At 42.3% G+C, this 20,123-nt stretch overlaps 1 protein-coding gene across 3 annotated transcripts in view; it reads left to right on the top strand.

Moving 5' to 3' along the window:
• LOC138293309 (methylcrotonoyl-CoA carboxylase beta chain, mitochondrial-like) overlaps positions 1 to 20,123 on the top strand; it is a 249,102-nt gene that overhangs the window by 40,510 nt on the left and 188,469 nt on the right. For all 3 annotated transcript variants that reach the window (XM_069232456.1, XM_069232454.1, XM_069232455.1), the window contains exons 3-4: positions 1,646 to 1,824; positions 3,855 to 3,935. In XM_069232456.1, the coding sequence (XP_069088557.1) occupies positions 1,646 to 1,824; positions 3,855 to 3,935 (260 nt within the window). The remainder of the gene's footprint in view (positions 1 to 1,645; positions 1,825 to 3,854; positions 3,936 to 20,123) is intronic.

Raw genomic sequence — 20,123 nt, 5'->3', positions numbered from 1 at the left:
TAGCCCGTAAGCTACTAGTAGCTGTCCAGTTTACCTATGTGTAGCTCTCATGGGTGTAGTTATGCAGTCCAGCCATGCTAAATTAGAAGTTTGCTTGATTGAATTAATGTATGTATACCAAACCACAAATACATGTAGTCAAGATGAAAAAGCTCATGTTTGGAGAATAAAGGCTGACTTTCCAAACTAGATTTAACACTGATACTCGAGTGATAAGTCATGCGGGATTGGGGAGACTTATTTCTAATATTATTAATTTGGTACCAGTTTCATTGCAGTGATCGAGGCATTCCACATTGTCAATGGCTTTTTCTTTTTTACATTACATTACTGTGGTAACCCTGCCTGATGAACTGAGGTTATCACTGCGCGTAATCTTGCAAAAATAAAGTTGTCACTAATGTCATCTAATGTAATCTTGTCTGATTTGGTCACTACTACAAAACATATAGTAGCTCGGGATCTTTTTCCTTGACTATAGGTATCTCCTATTACAGGAAAGGTTGAAGACCTCTGATTTAAATACTTATTGACAAACATTGCAATGCTTGTTAATAATCAGTACCTTTCAATATAGTTTTACATTCTATTAGTTCATTGTTTATTCAGGATTGCTGTTTTATTGAGATGGTGACCTCTTGACAAAGCCTATAAGCTTGCCTTCGTATATTAATATGGTGACCTCTTGACAAAGTGAATAGGCTTGCCTTCATATAATAATCTAGTGAGCCCATGACAGTCAGTAGAAAATGACACCCTTTTGTATTGTGATAAGCACTTTTATTGGCTGGCCATGCACAGGGTGATTGGCTACCACCAATTGGGTTGGGTGCAGGGCCTATCTGCCACAGGCCAGTGACGGTATAGTTAGGTATGGTAGTAAGGTCAAACTTTGCGTTTAAAAAACCCCACAGAAATTCACTGGAAAAAACAAAGGTTAAAATTAGGTTGGAGGTAGTTAGAGTAGTATGATCACATATGTTTATGCAATTTGACATTTACATGGTTGCCCACCATTTAGTATTTTTTAACATTTTGGAAAGGCTGGTCTGATTTGAACAGAAGATTAGTGGATGAGGTAATCAGTTTTGTAATTTGAGATGTGCTCAGTGATGTCGTCATTGGTGTTATTGCACATGCCATGAGTGATGTAATATGCAAGGTCATAAATAACTAGTTATAGTTAACTGGTGAATTTTAGTGTCTTTTTAGTTTGAGGAGGTATGTTTAACTGATATTTTAGGCTAAACGTAACCTTTTTGTTCATTGTGTGTGTGTATATTTCTGTCTGCCCTCCATTTCTGTAGCCAGAGCACATTGTACTTAGCATGAACATAATGTAATAAAGATGGTAACAGCAAGTCATTTATTTATTTATGTGTTGAGGAACACAAACATTCAGAGAAGTGTAACGTATTGATTGATGGACAGAAAGCTCACAAAGAGGAGAGGTCCTCCATTTTCAAGTCAATTCGGAGGTAAATTTTATAATGTAAAGAGGTGAACCAGTGTTTTGTTGTGTCTGCTTGAAAAAAACCCTCTTACTGCCATGCTAATATAACCCTAACCTCCAGAATATAAACTAATGCTTTGTTTGTCTACGATGTCGTCAATTTATAATCTTTAGCGCTTATTTTCATTTTAGGAGTTGGAAAAATATGTGGCGTGTGGTGCCTGTTAATTGCTAATGATGCAACTGTAAAAGGAGGAACAGCGTATCCAATTTCAGTGAAGAAATTCCTCCGAGCTCAAGATATAGCTATGCAGAATTGCCTTCCTACAGTATACATGGTTGACAGCGCAGGTGCATTTTTGCCTCTTCAGGTAACATACGCACAGCACCCCCTGTGTTGGAAAAAATGCTTAATGTGGTCTTCATTTGTATTGCCTACCTGATCTGTTTTAGCTGGTTGTTTACTGAGAAGCGCGCACTTTTCCAAACAACAGAAATTTACCTAGTACGTTGTAATACAATACTGATATTGTGTACTTGCTTGCATGACGTCAGAAGCATTTAAGATGCCTTCAAGAAGATTTTTGCAATCTGTAGGCGATTAACAAATGTAATAAAATGGTAAAGGTGGGTTACCACATGGAATACACATTTTCAATATTTCTCATTTAGGTGTATGATTCACCTAAAGTACCACTTTACCGTACATAGGTTAACAAATATCGGTTGTGCAAAGCTGTGAAACACTTCATGTGTGGTGTTTTTTTTTTTTTTTTTTTTTTTTTTAGCAAAGTCAAAAATAGCTCTTTACCTCACTGTGTCTTACAATCTTGTTTGTCTGACCGGATAGATAAACCATCAGAAGAGGGCACCCCTCTTCCAGGTCTCAAAGAATTACTATTACTTATTGATGTTTTTAATTTCCACTTTCAGGTGCCAGCACAGCCCAGAAGCAGTGGATGGTTCCGTTTCCCCTCATACTATCTTTGTAGAGGAGGAACTTTGGATACTCCGGTGTCTATTGTTGAAGGGATACCTCAGTGTCCATTGTTGTTTGACCCTAGTTCTCATGTACCTTTTGATCATGATGCCCGTGTTAAGCAGAGGATTCTTGTTTTGAGTCAGTTCCATGGATAGGTGCTGGATTTTGGACCAGTACCCTATTGCCACTTGTTGATGTCCCAAGGAAATAGATGGAGGTAACCAGCCTTTCTAGCCTGGGGACTGCACAGGTTACTGGGAGCTGAACATCATGCTTTTTCCTTGAGCCCAAGAACCCTGGACCTTTTCTTCTCCTCCGTCTTCAATTTGCTGAGCCAGCACTGATGGAGAAGCTTTGGGCAATATTATTTAGGTTTTAACTACGGAAAGCTTTAGCTTTCTCTAGGCAGACAATCTTTTGTAGCCAACACAGACTTAAAGCAGGCTTTGGGTTTGTTTTTTGCTCACGATTCAAGTGGCTTTCTTGTGTATGTCAGTTCCTTGCTCCTGATTGTTTTTTTTTGCTAGATCCATGAGAGATGTTAGTGTTAAATAACATTTGCCTCCTGGCTCTAACAACTTGTTCTAATCTGTTTCGAACTACTTGCTCCTAAGATGCTTAGACATATGGGTCAGCCAGGTATTACCCATGAACCTGTATATCTATTTTTAGAACAAATCGTGGTTAATTTGCAGTCATTTCAAAAACAATTCTTAACATTCATGGGGGGCACGCAAGACACACCTTAATATTACCAAATGATAAAGATTAGATGAGCACAACCATGAAGGTCATTCAGCAGTCTTGGAGTAGAATGCGACCTGAAGCAAATCTGTTTTGCATTGTTCTTTTTCCCTCCCACGGGGCAATGAGCCAAACTGATTCTTTAGTTCTATTGAATCTTGCCATTTTAGCAGCACTTGTGTCCAAACGTATTTTCTGACAACTTTAGTGGAGGGTGCTACCTTCACGTTTTTCCTGATGAAAGCCCCATGTTAGGTTGTTAGGATAAGGGGTTGAAATGTTGTCACTATTCCTGTTTTGGACTTCCATTCATTTTATACATAAGGAGTCTGAAGAACTGATGAAGTCTGTGCTCTCGTGTATATCTTCTACAGTTAAAGCAGAGCCTTTTGTTCTTTGTTTAAAAAATAAATAAATCTCTTTTGGTGTGAGCATTTAGCTTGTTCACGTGCTCTGCGCTGTCACTCCACTTGGAGCACCCTGAAACAGTTTTGGATAAACTGTATTCTTTGTATATCTATAAGAATAGATGCTTTATGAACATTACTAAATTGCTGTTTGTGGCTATCTAAAAAGCACCCTAATTATTCAGTGATATTGGGGTAGTTATGTCTTCACTTTGAATGTTCTTCTAGCAAACCGCTTTTCCATTGTGTGCTTTTTATTTAAATTCAGGCTGAGATGTTTGCAGACCAGTTCCATGGCGGAAGAACATTCTACAACGAGGCAATTATGTCCGCTAAGAAAATACCCCAGGTATTGTCAAGCAGTAGGTGTGTGCAGTGTTGCGTGTTTGTGTTTCAGAGTGTTTTCATGAGGTTGGAGACACGGTTTCCTTTTAAAAAACAAAACAAATGAAAGGTCGTTTTTTTTCTCCAAAATTTACTCACATGTTTTATTATTTTCAAGCATTATTTGCAAACCCTTTTCTCTGTTCTTTTTACCTAACCCCGAAGTTTCAGCCGCCTAATCCCACATTCGTATTTTGATTTATTTTTGATTTTCTGTAGCCCTTCTCCACCTTTGTAGGCATTAATGCTCTTCACAAATAACCACATTTGTTTTTATGATTTAACAATTGTCCAGTCGTTAATTAATTATCATTCTCCTTCCAAAATATAATTAAATATTTATGTTTGTAACCCAGAAATGGTCAAAGGATTACCTCTCGGACTAGCTTCTTTTCAAATGTTGATGCAGTTCAGTATGATTGGTCCAGCAGTGTCACGCCTTCCTTGGATGTGTCAGTAAAGTCAGAAACCTGTGGATCACGGCCTGTCACCGTGCAGGTTGTGGTTTCATGGCAAGTTCAGAGAAGGGCTTCTTAACTACATTTCTCTGAGGTGGATTGAATTTGAGCGCTTTGAGGCCCAGAAGTGTCCGCTTATATACACTGCACATATTGAGAAAAGTAGACAGTGCTGAGTGGCCTATTAGTGCTCAAAGCCCATCATTTGTGTGTTGTTTTGTCTACACTGACCAATGCAGAAGTTATAATGTACTGCGCCTGATCACTACAGCATCTCCACTAAACTCATTGCGAGGCATTGTATTGTTCTAAGTGAGCTATCAAGGTTTAAGGGATATTTAATTGAAATACAGTTAGTGAAAGTCTATGAATTGTATTAAAATATGAAAAAAGGCACTTGTGTGCCCAGCGGGAAGTGAGAGGATGCCCGAACAAGTACAGGAGAGTGTGGGGGAAGTGGGAGGCCACCTGGGGTTCCTGGTCCGAGCCTGGGCTGTAGACGACTTGCTGTGGGGCGACCGTTCGAAATGTGTCTGTGCCATCTAGCTTCGATGAACAGTATTGCATGGTAGCTTGCTTGAGGGAGCGGGAGGTGACCTATTTTGTACTATATATTCACCTGTTTTTGCAAAAAAACAATAAAATTCTTTATAAAAAATAAAATAAAAAAAAAGGCATTGGTAGAGGCAGTAGATCTGGCTTTAATGAATTAACAGATGGTGCGCGTCCCGTACAACAAATGTGGTCATGTCCAGCCAAATATATTTCTTTTGATAATTTATTTGTAAGGTGACACGTAGAGGGAAATCATCAATTACCCATAGAGGTCGGCACAAGTCTTTGGACTCAAATAGGAGTGAGATACTGTTGGCAAATGGGTTATTGGTAAGGGCAGGTAAGTACCTACAATTAGCAATAGGCCACTAACCTCCACTTAGGTCAAGCTACGTCTCAGTAAATTAAACCCAGCTCAACCCTTGGTAGCTTGGCAACGAACGACAAGGCTTAACTTAGGAGACAGAGTGTAAAGCATTCAAATATCACAACACAGTAATTAAATAAAACACAGGAAACAGTTTAAGAATTCAGAACCAATTTATGAAAATAGATTATATTTTTATCTTTAAAATGACACAAAAACTAATAAAATCGGATAAGGGGAACAGGAGATATGAATTTTTAAAGAATTATTGTTTTCTAGCGCATAGAAACAAAAAGCGCCAATATGGTCATCTGGTCGCACCTCGACCGGGGAAAAGTCAAAGTTTAAGGCCGACCGCGATGGAGCCCGGCTCGGCTACAGCCCGCGGGAGGCCCTGGTCAAAAGTTTACCTTCGGACTTAGTAGTTTTTCTGAAGATTTTCTTCAGCGGGACGAACCTGCCAGTCCAATCCGACCTCCTGGAACTCTTCTCTGGATACGTATCGCGGGAGCCCTCGGTGGAGATTTTTACTTTCAGACTTAGTCATTTTTTCAAGGTGAAAATCCTTCGACCGGGGTAAACCTGGATCTTGATCCGACGCCCTTGGTGCCCTCCTCGGATACGCTGGCTGGGAGTTCCCGGTCAACTTCCTACGTTCGGATGTAGTCTCTTTTTTGGAGATTTTCTTCACTGGGACGAACCTGCAAATCAGGCCGGGTCACCGTTGAGGCAAGCCGGCAACAGTTGCCCCGGCAGGTCGGTCCCTCTATGGAGCTTTTTTCAAAAGTTCTCCAAACTTCTGGATCTTCTCCCAGATGTTCCTTTAAGGTTCTTTTGGGGGCCACAGCTCACCCCAAGTTTCCAGAAGCTCTGAGATGATCCTTGGGGGTGTGGACTACAACTCCCAGAATGCACCTGGCGCAAACTCCTTTTTGGCCACTGGGCAGTGGTCAGCTGGTTGGTTTCTTCAGGAGTTGGTGCAGGGGAATCTGGTTAGCAATTTTTCACCTGTAGCAAACAGGAAGTCCCTCCTTGAACCAGTTGAAGCCAGGCTAAGTCCTTCTTGTGGTGAAGCCCAAATGTGCAGCTGGTGCAGTCCTTCAGACTGCAGGGTCCAGGTGCAGGCCAGGGGTCCAGCAGGGCAGTCCTTCTCCTGTGGTTCTTCCTTGTTGGAATCTGATGGGGATCTGAGGTGTGGGTGCAGGTCTGCCAGTTGTATCCTTGCTCCTGGGTGAAAAACAGGGGGGTCCTGGTTCTCCAATCAGATGCAGGGTCCTTCCCCCTGTGATGACCACTTCCTGGGAAGTGTGGCAAAAATCAATCCCAGGAGGCAAAATTCCTCAAAAATCCATCATGGCTGAAAGTGATTTTTGGAGGTTACATCTGGCTGAGCCCACCCACTGGTGTGGCTAACAATCCTAAACACACCCCTTTCCTGCCTTCTCCAAATCTAATCAAGGGGGCACCTAACTGTCTGGGTTTGCAGGATGTGGGGGTGTTGCTGGGTTGCTCCAAGTGTCCTTCTCTGCCTTTGAAGACCAGTTTGGCATCCCTCCCCTTTTTGCCTCACCATCTGCTGAGGGGAGATCTCCTCCCACAGGCACATCTCTTTGTGTGAAGCCAGGCCACTTCACACCTCATCAAGCAGCCTGGCCAGGCTGCCAGAGGCTGGCCAATCAGAGCAGAGCAGCAAAAACACTGCAGGGCTGAAGTTGGCAACTTTTTAGGTAAAGTTTAAAACTCTTTACCTGAACAAGTTCTATTAAATCCAACAATTGGTAGTTGTGGGATATATAATAACAATTCATTAAGTCTTCCCATTCTAGCCCATGGAGGCCATTCACTACGATGAGGGAAACACGAATTTGGCTGTTTTACCTCACCAGGGCTTATAAAACTATTTTTATAAGATCCCTGCTTATAGTTACATGGCACCCAGCCCTAGGGGCACATAGGGCACACCTTAGGGGTGACTTATATGTAAAAATAAGGTAGTTTAAGACTTTGGAACTACTTTTAATTCCAAAGTCAAATTTGCTTGTAACTTTAATTTAAAAGCAGCCAGCAAGGGAGGCCTACCTTTAAAATGACACTGGGCACCTCAGCAGTGCACCTATGGGGGCACTACCTATGCTGGGGTCCCTAATACTCCATGCCCTACCATATAGTAGGGACTGATAGGTAGGTTAACTTTGCCAATTATAATTAGCCTAATGTGCATATCCGCTTTACACAGAGCACTGGCCCTGGGACTGGTCGCAGTGCCCAGGGCACAGCCAAGAGTCAGTAACCACCAGTACCTGTCCAAAAAGTGTGGTGGTGACCAGGACAAAAAGGAGGACTTTCCTACAGATACCATCCTAACAACATTAACCATATTAAACCAATAGACATTACTATTAATTTAGAGTCAGTAATTTATACGCACCATGACCGGTGTGGCCATGAATCACCACACCAGTTAAATCAAGTTCAAACATTTATTGATTAACAATGCTAAGGTCACATAAATCAAGCGCAAGTCCAAATGATAAAAGTACATGAATAACACAAGCTGACCAAATCTTGGGAAGAAACTTCACCTAGACCGAATATTTAACATTAAGCATTCAAGAACCACTATACAGAATAACAACAATAGCAGATGAATGATAGAAACAGAATACATTTACTCATCTCAGATTAATTGTTTGCGATGTTTGGGCTTGATTCAAAAAGAAAAGAAGACAAAAATGTATTTGGAAAACATCTGACTATGGCGCTAACAAAAAATAGCGGTTGGGTTTTCTAAAGAGAGAAAACATAAAAATCTGCAAGCAAGACAAATGCACATTTGGTTATACCTCTCCTAAATGGATCAGCAAGCAGCGATATCTTCATCAGTGGAGCATCTTCTGGTCTTCATTGGACAGGGACATAATAGGGAACAGTTCATTAAAATTGGCCTTAATGTATCTGAACTGTCAATGGCAGAAAGCTAAAGACACAGCAATTTATTACACTAGCTTAGAAAGTAGAACTCTGCAGACAACTGAGAACAGCTAAGAACAGAGAACAACTGTCCATAAATCACTTAAGTTTGTTATATTAAAACCCTAGAAAGCAGCTAGCTAAGCTTCTATTGGTCAGTCTATGAGGTGGTTTAGGTCGGAGCCATTAAACATTAATCCACATTCCCAGAAGTATCTTTTCTTCATTCTCTTCATTTGCGATTAGCTCATCATCTCCCACTGCAGTCACCAGTTTCTGCAATAGAATACAATTGTTGCAGGTTATACATGAGCACCGGAGACCTTTGTTCCTGGGTGCATACTATCTCGCACCAGGAAGACAAACAAATGTTACAACATAAGAACATAACTTTTCCACAGTGAACATGTCACACAGAATGTTTAGAGAAACATAATTTGCAGTGTTAACACTTTTAAAAACATTGCTTTTAGAATATTACTGAAGCATGAGGCCTTTTTAAAACCACTGCTTAAACATGAATAATAAAACATTTCATAATATTTAAACTATTAATCCTTATTAATATTAATTTTTCAGTTAATCTGATTATGAATAGTCAAAATACAATTTCTTTAGTCAGTTATTTATATAAAGTTGAGCCAGATTGTGGCTGGCACCAAGTTGGTCATATTTCCAAAACACACGTTTTAAGTTTACATGCTATTTCGTTATGTTCTAGTGTCACAATTTTTATTAATGATGTTTGCACTCCAACAGTCCCTTCTCTGACGAATGTGTTGTCACAAAATATACTTATTAATACTTGTGAGTCAGTTCAAAATTTAGGTTGTCTATTGTTTCTCGGTTTTCTCCAGTATGTACAGTTTTTGTCAAATAATGAAAATATCTGCTTCTCATTTTTTCTAGTTTAATTTCTTCCTTCCTCTGTTCATTTTTCACCCTTTGTCTTTTTATCAGTATGTACAGTTTGTAAATTTTGATTATACAGATGACATATACAACCACAATTAATAATGGTTTCAATATTTTTCCCACAATACCCTGACCAAGATTACCCAGCCAATTTTTCACTTTAGTAACACTTTTGCCAATAATCTCCCCTACCCTTGGTTCTTTCTGGTCCTTTAAAGTTGAATTGGAATCTATCAGGTTCTTAATTACATTTCTAATTCCTTTACTATAGTTAGGTATATATGTGCAACAATGTTTCGTTCTCAGCATCCGGCAGACTCTGCATTACTTTGCTAAAAGGATATCTAACGCAAGGCGATTCTGAAGAACCATTGAACAGACCGCAGCCGTTTCAATATCCATTAAAATTACAGCTCCAGAAAAATCACTTAGTATGTAATCCACAATAGTAGACAACTTCCTAATTTGCAGAGCATTAAGAACAACTGCTACAGAAGGGATAACTTCTACAAATATATCCCCAATTATTTCAGAATAAATTGCCCTTTTTTGATCTTGATCCTTGCAATTAATTTGAGTTATGTGTGTCATCGATATTGTCAATCTGGTAAATCTTCAGGAATACAACTCCCAAATAACATGTCCATACCATCTCTTCAGGAGATGATAATAAGCATTCTTTCCACAGATGTAAAATACCCCAGGAATTGCAGGATCTTGTCCATTTAGCACAAAGTCCCATGTATTCTTAAAAAGAAATACATGTCTGCTCTCACTCGTTTCCACAAACCTAGGCCCTCATTATGACCGAGGCGGGCGGTGGTATTTTGAAGAAAAGTACTGCCAACAGGCTGGCGGTACTCTTCCCCAAAATATGACATTGGCGGCTTGGCTCAATCCAAACCACAAATGTACCATTCCGTCCGCCACAGTGGTAACAGCCACCGGGCTGGAGACTTCTGTCTCCAGCCAGGTGGCCGTCACTGTCCCACACGCGGGATTATGACCCCTGCCTACCGCCATGGTTTTTGTGGCTTCTCTGCCACCACGAAAACCATGGCGGTAGGCACTATCAGTGACAGGGAATGCCTTCCATGTCACTGATGGGGGTCTTCCCCGCCCCCTCCCCCGTTTTGCCCCCCCACTCCATACCCCTCGACATACACGCACATTCATGCACCATCGAACACACACATTCACACACATACCCACATTCACCTGCGCATGCATTCATCCATTCACACACACTGACATACCTACCACACAACACACGCACACTCTCAACCATACATGCACGCATGCATTCCACATGCCACACACCTGCATACACGCACACACAAACATACACACCGCCCCACACACACACACACATACACACCCCTCCCCTGTCGGAGCACCTGACTTACCTAATTTCAGGGGGACCTCCGACAGAAGACGGTACGGGGCGCTGCTGCCAGCAGCAGCGTTCGCCAGCAGAACACTGCAAGGCTGTATCAAGGGTTATGATACGGTCTGCGGTGGTCTACTGGCGTGACTCTGCTGCTGGCAGCAGCGCCACCTTACCAACATCCGCTGCCATGGCCGCAGCCGGAATTCCGCCTACGGTCATATTATGGCAGATGGCTGGTAGCTGCAGCGACAGTATTTTGGTGGACGTCAGCGCAACAGTAGGCGGTCTATACCACTATTGTTATAATGAGGGCCTTAGTGTCCGTTTCGGATTGAGGTCTATAAATTGAAAGCTTTCCTACATGTTGAAAATCTAAAGCAAGCTTCCCTTGTGTATAGTATATTTCCATTTATGTCAGTAAACAGTTTGGTAAAACCACCTGCCCTTCATTTGAAACCCAAATTTTATCATTGTCTCTTTGAAAACTATTACATTTTATCTTCAGAAACATTTTCTTGTGAACTTTTGATTTCCTCCCATGTATCAATCACTTTTAACATGTAATTTGCATTTACTTCATCATCTTTTATTTCCTTCCAGTCCTCATTAAAAGAGATGCAATTCAGTGCGCAAAATCTTGTGACTCGATCCACATAAGCATTTCTCATTGAAACAAAATCATTTCTGGTGTGCACTGCTTTTAACCACAGCAATCCTCTCAGGTGATTGTAGGGCTTGTAACAAATCATCATTTCTAATCGGTGAGCTAGAAGAGGTCATGAAACCTCTCTGCAACCACAACTACCTAAAGACATGGACAACACCAAATCCATATTGACTATCGGCGAAAAGTGTAAATTAAAGCTGTGCAGAAATAGAGTATGCTCTAGTCAGAGCCACCAATTCAGCTACACATGCAGAAAATTCTCTTTGAAGCCATGAAGCTTAGAGTATACCAGAAATTGTGCACACAGCATATCCTGATTTCAGTGTCCCCACATATCTCTTACACAGGAACCATCAACAAAAACAATTTGACCATTTTCCTCTAATGGGGTACTTGAATATCAAGTCTGGGTTTTGTGCACAATTTAGTAACCTCTAGACCGTCATGTTCAACTTCTTTCAGTTTTTCAGTTTTAACATTGTCTCCTGGGAGCAAGGTTGCTGGGTTAAGCACAGTACACCTTTTCAAGGTAACATTCGGGGAGCCTAGGATTAACTACTCATAACAAGTTAACCATGCACTTGTCAAGTATTGGGTCTTTGTTCGGGTGAGCAAAACTTCAACCGAATGAGGGACAAGGACAGTTAAAGAATGAGATGAGTGCGGCTCAATCCAACTGCAGCCACAGTCCGCAAACAGCCAGGTAAAGGTGCTGCGACTGGGTCCAAAGTAGCTGAAAAATATGCTACAGGGCGATTTACACCACCATATACCTGTGTCAAAACAGCAAGGGTACAGAAATCACGTTGATGACAAAACAACATTAGTGGTTTCGTGTGGTCAGGCATTCCCAAAGCTGGTGCTCTACACAGACACTCTCTCAGCTCAGTAAAAACTTTCATACAAGCTTCATCAAAGAGACTGGTTGGTAAATATCTTTGTAGGTCAGTCTCTGCAATGGCTTTGAAATAACAGAAACATTAGCAATCCATTGGTGGCAGTAGCTCACAATTCCCCAAAACATCCTGACATCTCTTTGTGTAACTGGAGAATTCAGCTGCAAAATAGCTGTAACTCTCTATCTGGAAACTTTTCCTTGCAGCTTTATCTATTTGGTGTCTTAAATATTTCATTTCTTTCTGACAGTACTGTAATTTTGCTGAAGACATTTTGACCCTCATTATGACTTTGGTGGATGGAAACGCCCGTCCGTGGAAGCCGTTGCTGTCAGAAAACCGCTAGTGCTCTGACTGCAAGGGCTATTAAGAGTTTCCCGCTGGGTTGGCGGGTGAAACTGTTTCCCGGCCCAGCGAGAAACAGCTCACAACATTGACACCGGCTCATAATAGAGCCGGTGGCAATGTTGCAGTGCATCTGGTGCCAAGCAGACAGTGAAAAGTGGAACAGGGCTGGCCATGGGGACTTTCTGCACTGCCAAGCTTTTACATGGCGGTGCAACCGCTAGAATGTCGGCCGGCGAAAAAGTGGCAGTGCCGGCTGTCTGACCGTGGAGCTTTCCCCATGGTCATAATGTGGAGGCCGTACCGCCACCATGCTTCTGGCAGTCCTAGGACCGCCAGACTCGTAATGATGGTCCTTTTGTCCATTCTCACCCACATGATACAACAAAGCAATAGTATTTTGCCTGCATCCTTCTTTTGTCTTTAAAGCAACCAAAAGATCATCAATATTCTGAACTAATGTTGATTGGAAAGGCATTTCCAATGATTCTAAATTCTTTTTCAACACCTGATTAAATATTGACAGAGACTTTGAAAAGACTTTTGGGATTCTGTACCAACGATACACACAATTACAGAATTTGAAACAGAAAAGAAACTAGCTATCTTTGTGTACAGGCACTGAGAAAAATGCTTGTGATAAGTCTACCACCATGAACCATTCTGCGTCACATGGGATCTGAAACAAAATCACTGCTGGATTTGGTACTACTGGACAGCATTTTACCACTATGGCCCTCATTACGACTGCGTTGGTCTTTTCCGAAGAACGCCACAGTTGCTGGAAGATTGCCAGTGCTGTTGGTCTACCGACAGCCATATTATGACTGCTACCAGATATCCGCACCGCCGGTGGTTGGATATCCAGTGGCACTCGCGATGGGGGTCAGCGGCGCTTAGGCGGTTCCACTGCCGGCACAGCCATGCCACAAAAAGACCGCCCACAGAATTACGACCAGTAATTCTGTGTGGCAGTCTTCTGGTGGTGGGGGTGCCGTGTCCTGTCCCGTCAAGGAGGAGCACCTCGTGTGGGGGGTGTGAATGGGTGTGTTTGAGTGTGTGTATGTGTGTCATGAATGTGGGGGCAATGGAGGAAGAGTGTTCATGCGTGTGTGTATGAGTAAGGGGCAAGAGGGGTGTGTGTGTGTGTGTGTGTGTGTGTATGTATGTTTGTATGTTTGTATGTGTATTTGGTGTGTGTACGTGCTGTGTGGTATGTTTGTATGTGGGTGCGTGGAGGTGTTTGGGGGGTATCCCATCGACAGTTCTTGTAATCGGGATACCTTTCCTCCAGCATTTTCCTGGCGGTGTCCCTGGTCGAAATATCCTCCACGGTTATTCGACTCCCGCCGGGCTGGAGGTGGAAACCTCCAGCCTTGTGGGCCCCAGTAAAGCACCGGGGATGCGGCAGTTTGGCAGTGGCCAAACCGCTGCACTCGTAATACGGCGATCTGCGCTGGTGAGACCGCCACCGCGGACCTGGTGGTCCATGGACTACCAGAGTCATAATGAGGGCCTAGGTCATTCATTTTTCTCAAATCTTGAATGATTCTAAATTTCCCACTTGGTTTTCGCCAACCCATAATAGGAGAATTACATGGGCTGCTTAAGACTTCTTTTTACTCCCTGCTTCACTAAATCTACAATTACAGGAATTACGCCTTCAATTACATCTCGTGCCATATTACATTGAGGAGTTTGCAGAAAAACTGCATTAGATTTGACTGTAACTTTAACTGGTTCAACTCCTTTGATCAGATCAATGTCTTTCCTAGAAAGATACCAAACCTTTAAATGTAAATCAATTGGCAGGTCTTGTACTGTAAATGCAGGATAGAAACTAATCTGTGGAAATTCTTCATTAACTGAATCTCATTTAACTTTCATAGACGAATCATCATCACCACTATTTCTCTGAATAGGACTTCTATCATATGTATAGGTAACCAAACATTTTGTTTTGCAAAACAGGTCTCTTCCCAGTAAGGAAACTGGACTTGAGTCACAGACAACAAATTAGTGCAAACCTTCAAATTTGCCAATTTTAACAGGAACCAGTTTAGTGATCTGGTTTGTCAGGAATTGATTTGCACTCTTTGACCAGCAATGGTACGTTGGAAATCTCTGCAGTTCTTACTGTAGAGCATGTAGCTCCTCTATTACCTAGGAATGAAACCTGATGACCCATTACTTTTCCATTTACATAAGGACCATTTTGATCCACTTCTAATGAAGCTGCTAACACACATTCTTCTTCATACAAACTCACACTCATCACTTCATCATTTGTTTCATCCTCACTGTGAAGTGTGAACTGCTGTACTGTATGATTACCTACATTTAACTTTTGACCTGTGTTCCGCTGAGGAAGCATCATCTGCTGCTGCACCATTGGAGCTTTAGGTATCTGCATTTGTTGCTTTGGTATCATTTGCATTTTGGGCTGCATTTGCTGTGACTGTGACACCTGAAAATGTGGCACCTATATCTGTTGCATTGTTTGGGGTCTTTACATTTCCTTTTGGTGAGGAACCTGCATCTGATTATTATTATGGACATTTAAATAAGGACCCCCATTCTCGGTCCTCTCATATTTGGATAAAGATTGCTTTCATTCATCTGCGTAACAACACTTTCCTGTACCAACATTGGACACTCCTGTTTCCAATACCCTAGGCCCCTGCAAGCATGACAAGGTAACAACCTTTTCATTGTCTGCATATCAGCTGAATTAACAACCGTATTCAAATCAACACCACGGTTTCCATTTCCATTTTCACTGTGATCTCTACCTCTTGCCTGGTTCTGAAACACTTGCATGTTTCCTTCTCTGTGGAAAAACTCCCTGCATTCCCAATTGTGCTGCTTTAATCTGCATTACCATTGTCTTTTCCTTCAGTTTTTTCTGCTTCATTTCAATCTCGTAACTACAGTAGTTAGCAAGCTGTAATATTTCATCAACTGGTTTTGCTTGCCAGCAAATCAACTGACTCTTAAACAACTAGCTAATTTCAGGTCTCAATCCTTCAACAAATCTGAATGCAAAATTAATCATATGTTTGAACTCAGATGATTCTGTACCACTGTAATGTTTGAATGCTTGAAACAACTTTTCATAATATGCATGTCTTGACTCCTTTGTTTCCTGTGGTGTCCTATCGATTCTCTGCCAATCAGTAGTTTTAGGGGGAATTCTCATTTTCAAAAATTAAATCACTTTGTAATAGTATTTTATTACATCCGGAGATGGTGCATCTGTAACTGGGTCTCGTGGAGGCTCACTTGTTGATTAATCAACTCCCCTTTGGCATTCCACCCACTAATCAGCTGGAACTACTATTTCTAACAAGGTATTTGTTGGAACTGTCCCTTTTTGCAGGGATATCCCCAAACTTTTTGTCTTCTTCCTCCTACTTTTTCAGGTCTGTTTTTGCTGGTTTATTGTCTCTATGCACTGTACCACTGCTGATCAGCGCTAAGGTGCGAGTGCTTCCTAGGTAAATTGTACTAATTATTGGGTTATCCATAATTGGCATGTTTGATTTATTGTGAAGTCCCTGGTAATGTGCACCAGAGGTGCCAAGGGCCTGTAAATCAAATGCTACTAGTGGGCCTGCAGCACTGATTGTGCCACCCACATAAGTAGCCCTGTAAACGTGGCTCAGACCTGCTACCGCAGTGTCTGTGTGTGCAGTCTTAAACTGCCAATTCAACCTTGCAGGTGTGCCCAATTGCAAGGCCCAAACTTTCTCTTTTGGTACATGTAAGGTACACCTACGGTAGGCCCTAGGTAGCCACGTGGGCAGGGTGCAGTGTATATAAAATGTAGGACATGTACTGCTGTGTTATACATGTCCTAACAGTGAAATATTGCAAACCTCGGGTTTCACTGTTGTAAGGCCCATCTCTCATAGGTTACCATGGGGGGATACCTTTAAATAACTTTAAAGCGCATATTCCCTTTGAGGGCAGATAAAAATATGGAGTTTGGGATCTCTGAACACACAATTGAAAAATACATCTTTTAGTGAAGTTGGTTTTTAGATTGTGAATTTGAAAATGTCACTTTTAGGAAGTAGATATTTTCTTGCTTAAACCATTTTGTGACTCTGCCTGTTGGCGGATTCCCCTTCTCAGTTAGTTTGACAGTTGGACTGTTGTGAATTCCCTCTAGACAGTGACACAAAGGGGTCTGGGGTGTAACCTGCCTATCTTGAAGGGCCATCTGGGCTAGAGTGGGTGGAGGAGTGGTCACTTACACCTGAAAGGGCTGTGCCTGCACTCACACAATGCATTCTCCAACCCCCTGGAGTGTGTCTGGGGCCAGGCCTGGGCAGGGCACGGTTGTGTCAACATAAGAGACTTTACTTTGAAGTATGCCTACTTCAAAGGCAGAACCGGGTATAAGTAGTGGACACAAAACTCCAGACTTTGAGAATCTTTCTGGACTTAAGAGGAACCTCTGCCCAGGAGAAGAGCTGAAGGAGGAGTACTGTCCCTTTGCTGTGTCGCTTTGCTGGACTGTCCTGCAGTTGCTGCTTCTGCCTGAAAAGTGTGCAAGGGTTGAACTTTGCTGTGTGTGGTGCTTGAGCGAGTTCTCCAAGGGCTTGGAGTAGAGCTTGCCTCCTATTGAAAGTCTCAGGGACACCAAAGACTTCAGTTTCCTCGACCTGCAGCACTGGGAACTGTGTGTTTTGTGCTGTTCAAGAGGAGAAACCACTGCGCCGCCGCCAACTAAGCTGCTGGCCTGCACCGTGACCTGCCGATGCCGCACAGAACCGCACTGCTCTGCTTCGCACTGCGACCCTGGTCTCACCGACACCGTCATTGGATGACTTCACTGAGCCGCTGCTCGCACTGCAACCTGTGGGATCTGTACTCTGACATTGCCTGCTCACACCGCAGCCTGGGCATCCCTTACACCGCTCCTGCTGACACTGGCACTGCTGCCTGCACCATGGCCTGTGGAAACCGCTTGTGAGGTACATGAAGCACCGTATCGTCCCACACTGCAGACCTGGTCCACAGACACCAGCATCATCGTCTCCAGTGTTGTCACCAGGCATCCCTGCCCGCACCGTGGCCTGTGGACACCGCTCGTGAGGGTCACGAAGCACCGTCCTGCACCACTGTCTTGGGCCTACCGACGACAACGCTTCAGCAACAACAACGCCGCTGCCTGCACCGTGACCTGGTGACACCACACGTCACATCGTCCTGCTTCGTGCCGCAGCCCGGATGCCATCCACGCCAGCGCGCCTGACTTCATCAGCCTGGAGTTCGATCCGCAAGGTGTGTGACTTCAAGGGCCTGACGACTCCCGAACCGACACCGGGACACAAGTGATGCTGCTCTCCGGAGCTTACCGCAAGGATCACAACCCCCTGCAATTCCAAAGGTACTGTTTGCGGGTCTTTCCGATACCGTAGCTGGCACACGACGCCACGGCTGGCCTGAACTGTTGGTTTTGGTGATCATGACGCCGTGATAGGCCCAGGTGGAGCTATCGACTTCAAGGAACTGTATTTTTGAGTAAATCTTGCAAACTTCATATCTTTAGCGCTGTATGTTGAGTTTTTATCATTCTGGTCTTGTTTTACACAGATATATACTGGCTATTTTTCTAAAACTGGTGTGGTGTCCTTTTGTAGTGTTTTCACTTATTACTGTGTGTTATGTGCAAATGCTTTAAACCTTGCTTTTGAGCTAAGCTGACTGCTCGTGCCAAGCTACCTAGGGGTGAGCAGGGGTTATCTGAGTGGGTATCTCCCTTATCCTGACTAGAGTGAGGGTCCCTACTTGGACAGGGTGCAAACTGACTGCCAGCTAGAGACCCCATTTCTAACAGTATTCAAATCCTTCTGCAGGCACTTTGTAAGTTTCACAAATCTGTCTGTCTGCTGGTACCATTCCACTGGTTTCTTTCTCAATCTCGGGAAGTCATTTGTTAATAACAAAATATTACTTTTACTCCAAGGGACATGTACAAAATTTCCTCCAAGAATTTCTCTCATTGGAAATATCTTCACTGAATTATCTGTCTGCTGCACATCAGCATTTGAATTTACAGACTCCTTTTTCTTCTGATCTCTTTTCTTTACCCAGCTGCCTTCTCATTCATCTAATGCACCCCATGTCTGAATATTCTGAATTAATTCCTTAACATGAATTTCAATTCCTGGTAACCTCATGTTCTCAGTATCTTTTGAAGCGAATTCTAATCTGTAACTTCTTTTCAGTGGCTTTGATTTCTCAATTTCTACTTCATATTTCTCTGCAAGCTCTGCCATTTCCTGGTGTACCAATCCTGCTCGGTTTGTAACATTCTTAAACATAAAACGTAATTTGTCTTCATAATAGGAGTCAATTCTATTTAATTTGAGTGTTTCCTCAATCATTTCATTTAATTCTAATTTAAGTCTTGCCAGGTTCAATGAATTTATCCCTTCAGAATTGGTTTTCACTCCGTGTATTTTCTCTAACCAGTCTATTAACTGCTGAGCTGTCAAACCTTGTAATGTGAAGTTATTATTTACATTGGGCACACTCTGTTGAGTGATACACTGAGTCTCTGGAATAATCAGAAATGGTTTTGAATTCAAATCTGCCTTTACTAAATTCTGAGAAGTCCTAGGGTAATTTCAGTCAATCAGTGGACCTGTCTTGTCAAAAGTCTGATTCATTGGAGATATACTTTCATTATTTCCCTGGGCAAACAATGGTACAACAGGCCCAATCATAACAGGTACTGTTAATGCTCCTGGGCTTGATTGAACATCGAGTAAATCACTCCAGAATTCTGACCTGACAATGTTGAAGAATTTGACTGTGACATTGTTACAGGTGTATGTATATCTCTGTATTGTCTGAACTTGCACTGGAGCCATTAAATTAGGTGTAGACTCCATCTGTACCATCACTGGTAAATCGGTGATCTCTGTAATGATTTCACCACTGGTACTGTCATGTTCGGTGCAGAACTTAACAACAGGAATTGTAGGATAGACTACATGTCGTCCTACGGTCTGAGTCATAGGTTTCTGAGTTACAGAAATAGCAGGGGCATCAGTTGCAACTTGTACTTGACTCTGTTTTACTACAACTGGTACTGGTGCACTTTGATTAGTACTAGTACCTGGACTTGCCTCTTGTGCTGCATATGGTGGAAGACAACTTCTCAGTAACTGCATTATCAATTCATCATCATGTGAGTCCTCATCATAAGACAATGATTTCCGAGTCTCATCTGACTTTGACTGATCTTCTTCAGAAGAGTCCTTATTCTCTGTCTTTATCTTTTATCTGACACTGCTCTTTGTCTTTTGTGTAATTGCAGAAAACATTTTAATTTCCTGTAAAGTTTCAGTTCTCCAAAATGTTTGCTCATTGCCCCAACTTGCCTCGAATAATGTCTATTCAACTTTTCTCATTCTCCTCTCAAATTTTAATTCAAATTGTGCTGGTCTCGGAGGAAGTTTTAATTCGTACAGCACCTTCCTCAAATTCTCTAAAATTCTCCTGTTAAATGTTCCATAGGCAGGAAACACTAAGCTCCCTTCCTTCTCTGTAATTTTGCACCATTGTTTAAAC

This window comes from Pleurodeles waltl, chromosome 4_2 (assembly GCF_031143425.1).
Source record: "Pleurodeles waltl isolate 20211129_DDA chromosome 4_2, aPleWal1.hap1.20221129, whole genome shotgun sequence".
In the NCBI taxonomy this organism is placed as follows: Eukaryota; Metazoa; Chordata; class Amphibia; order Caudata; family Salamandridae; genus Pleurodeles; species Pleurodeles waltl.
Note: the sequence above shows the minus strand (reverse complement) of the source record. Positions and strands in the feature narration are given on the sequence as shown.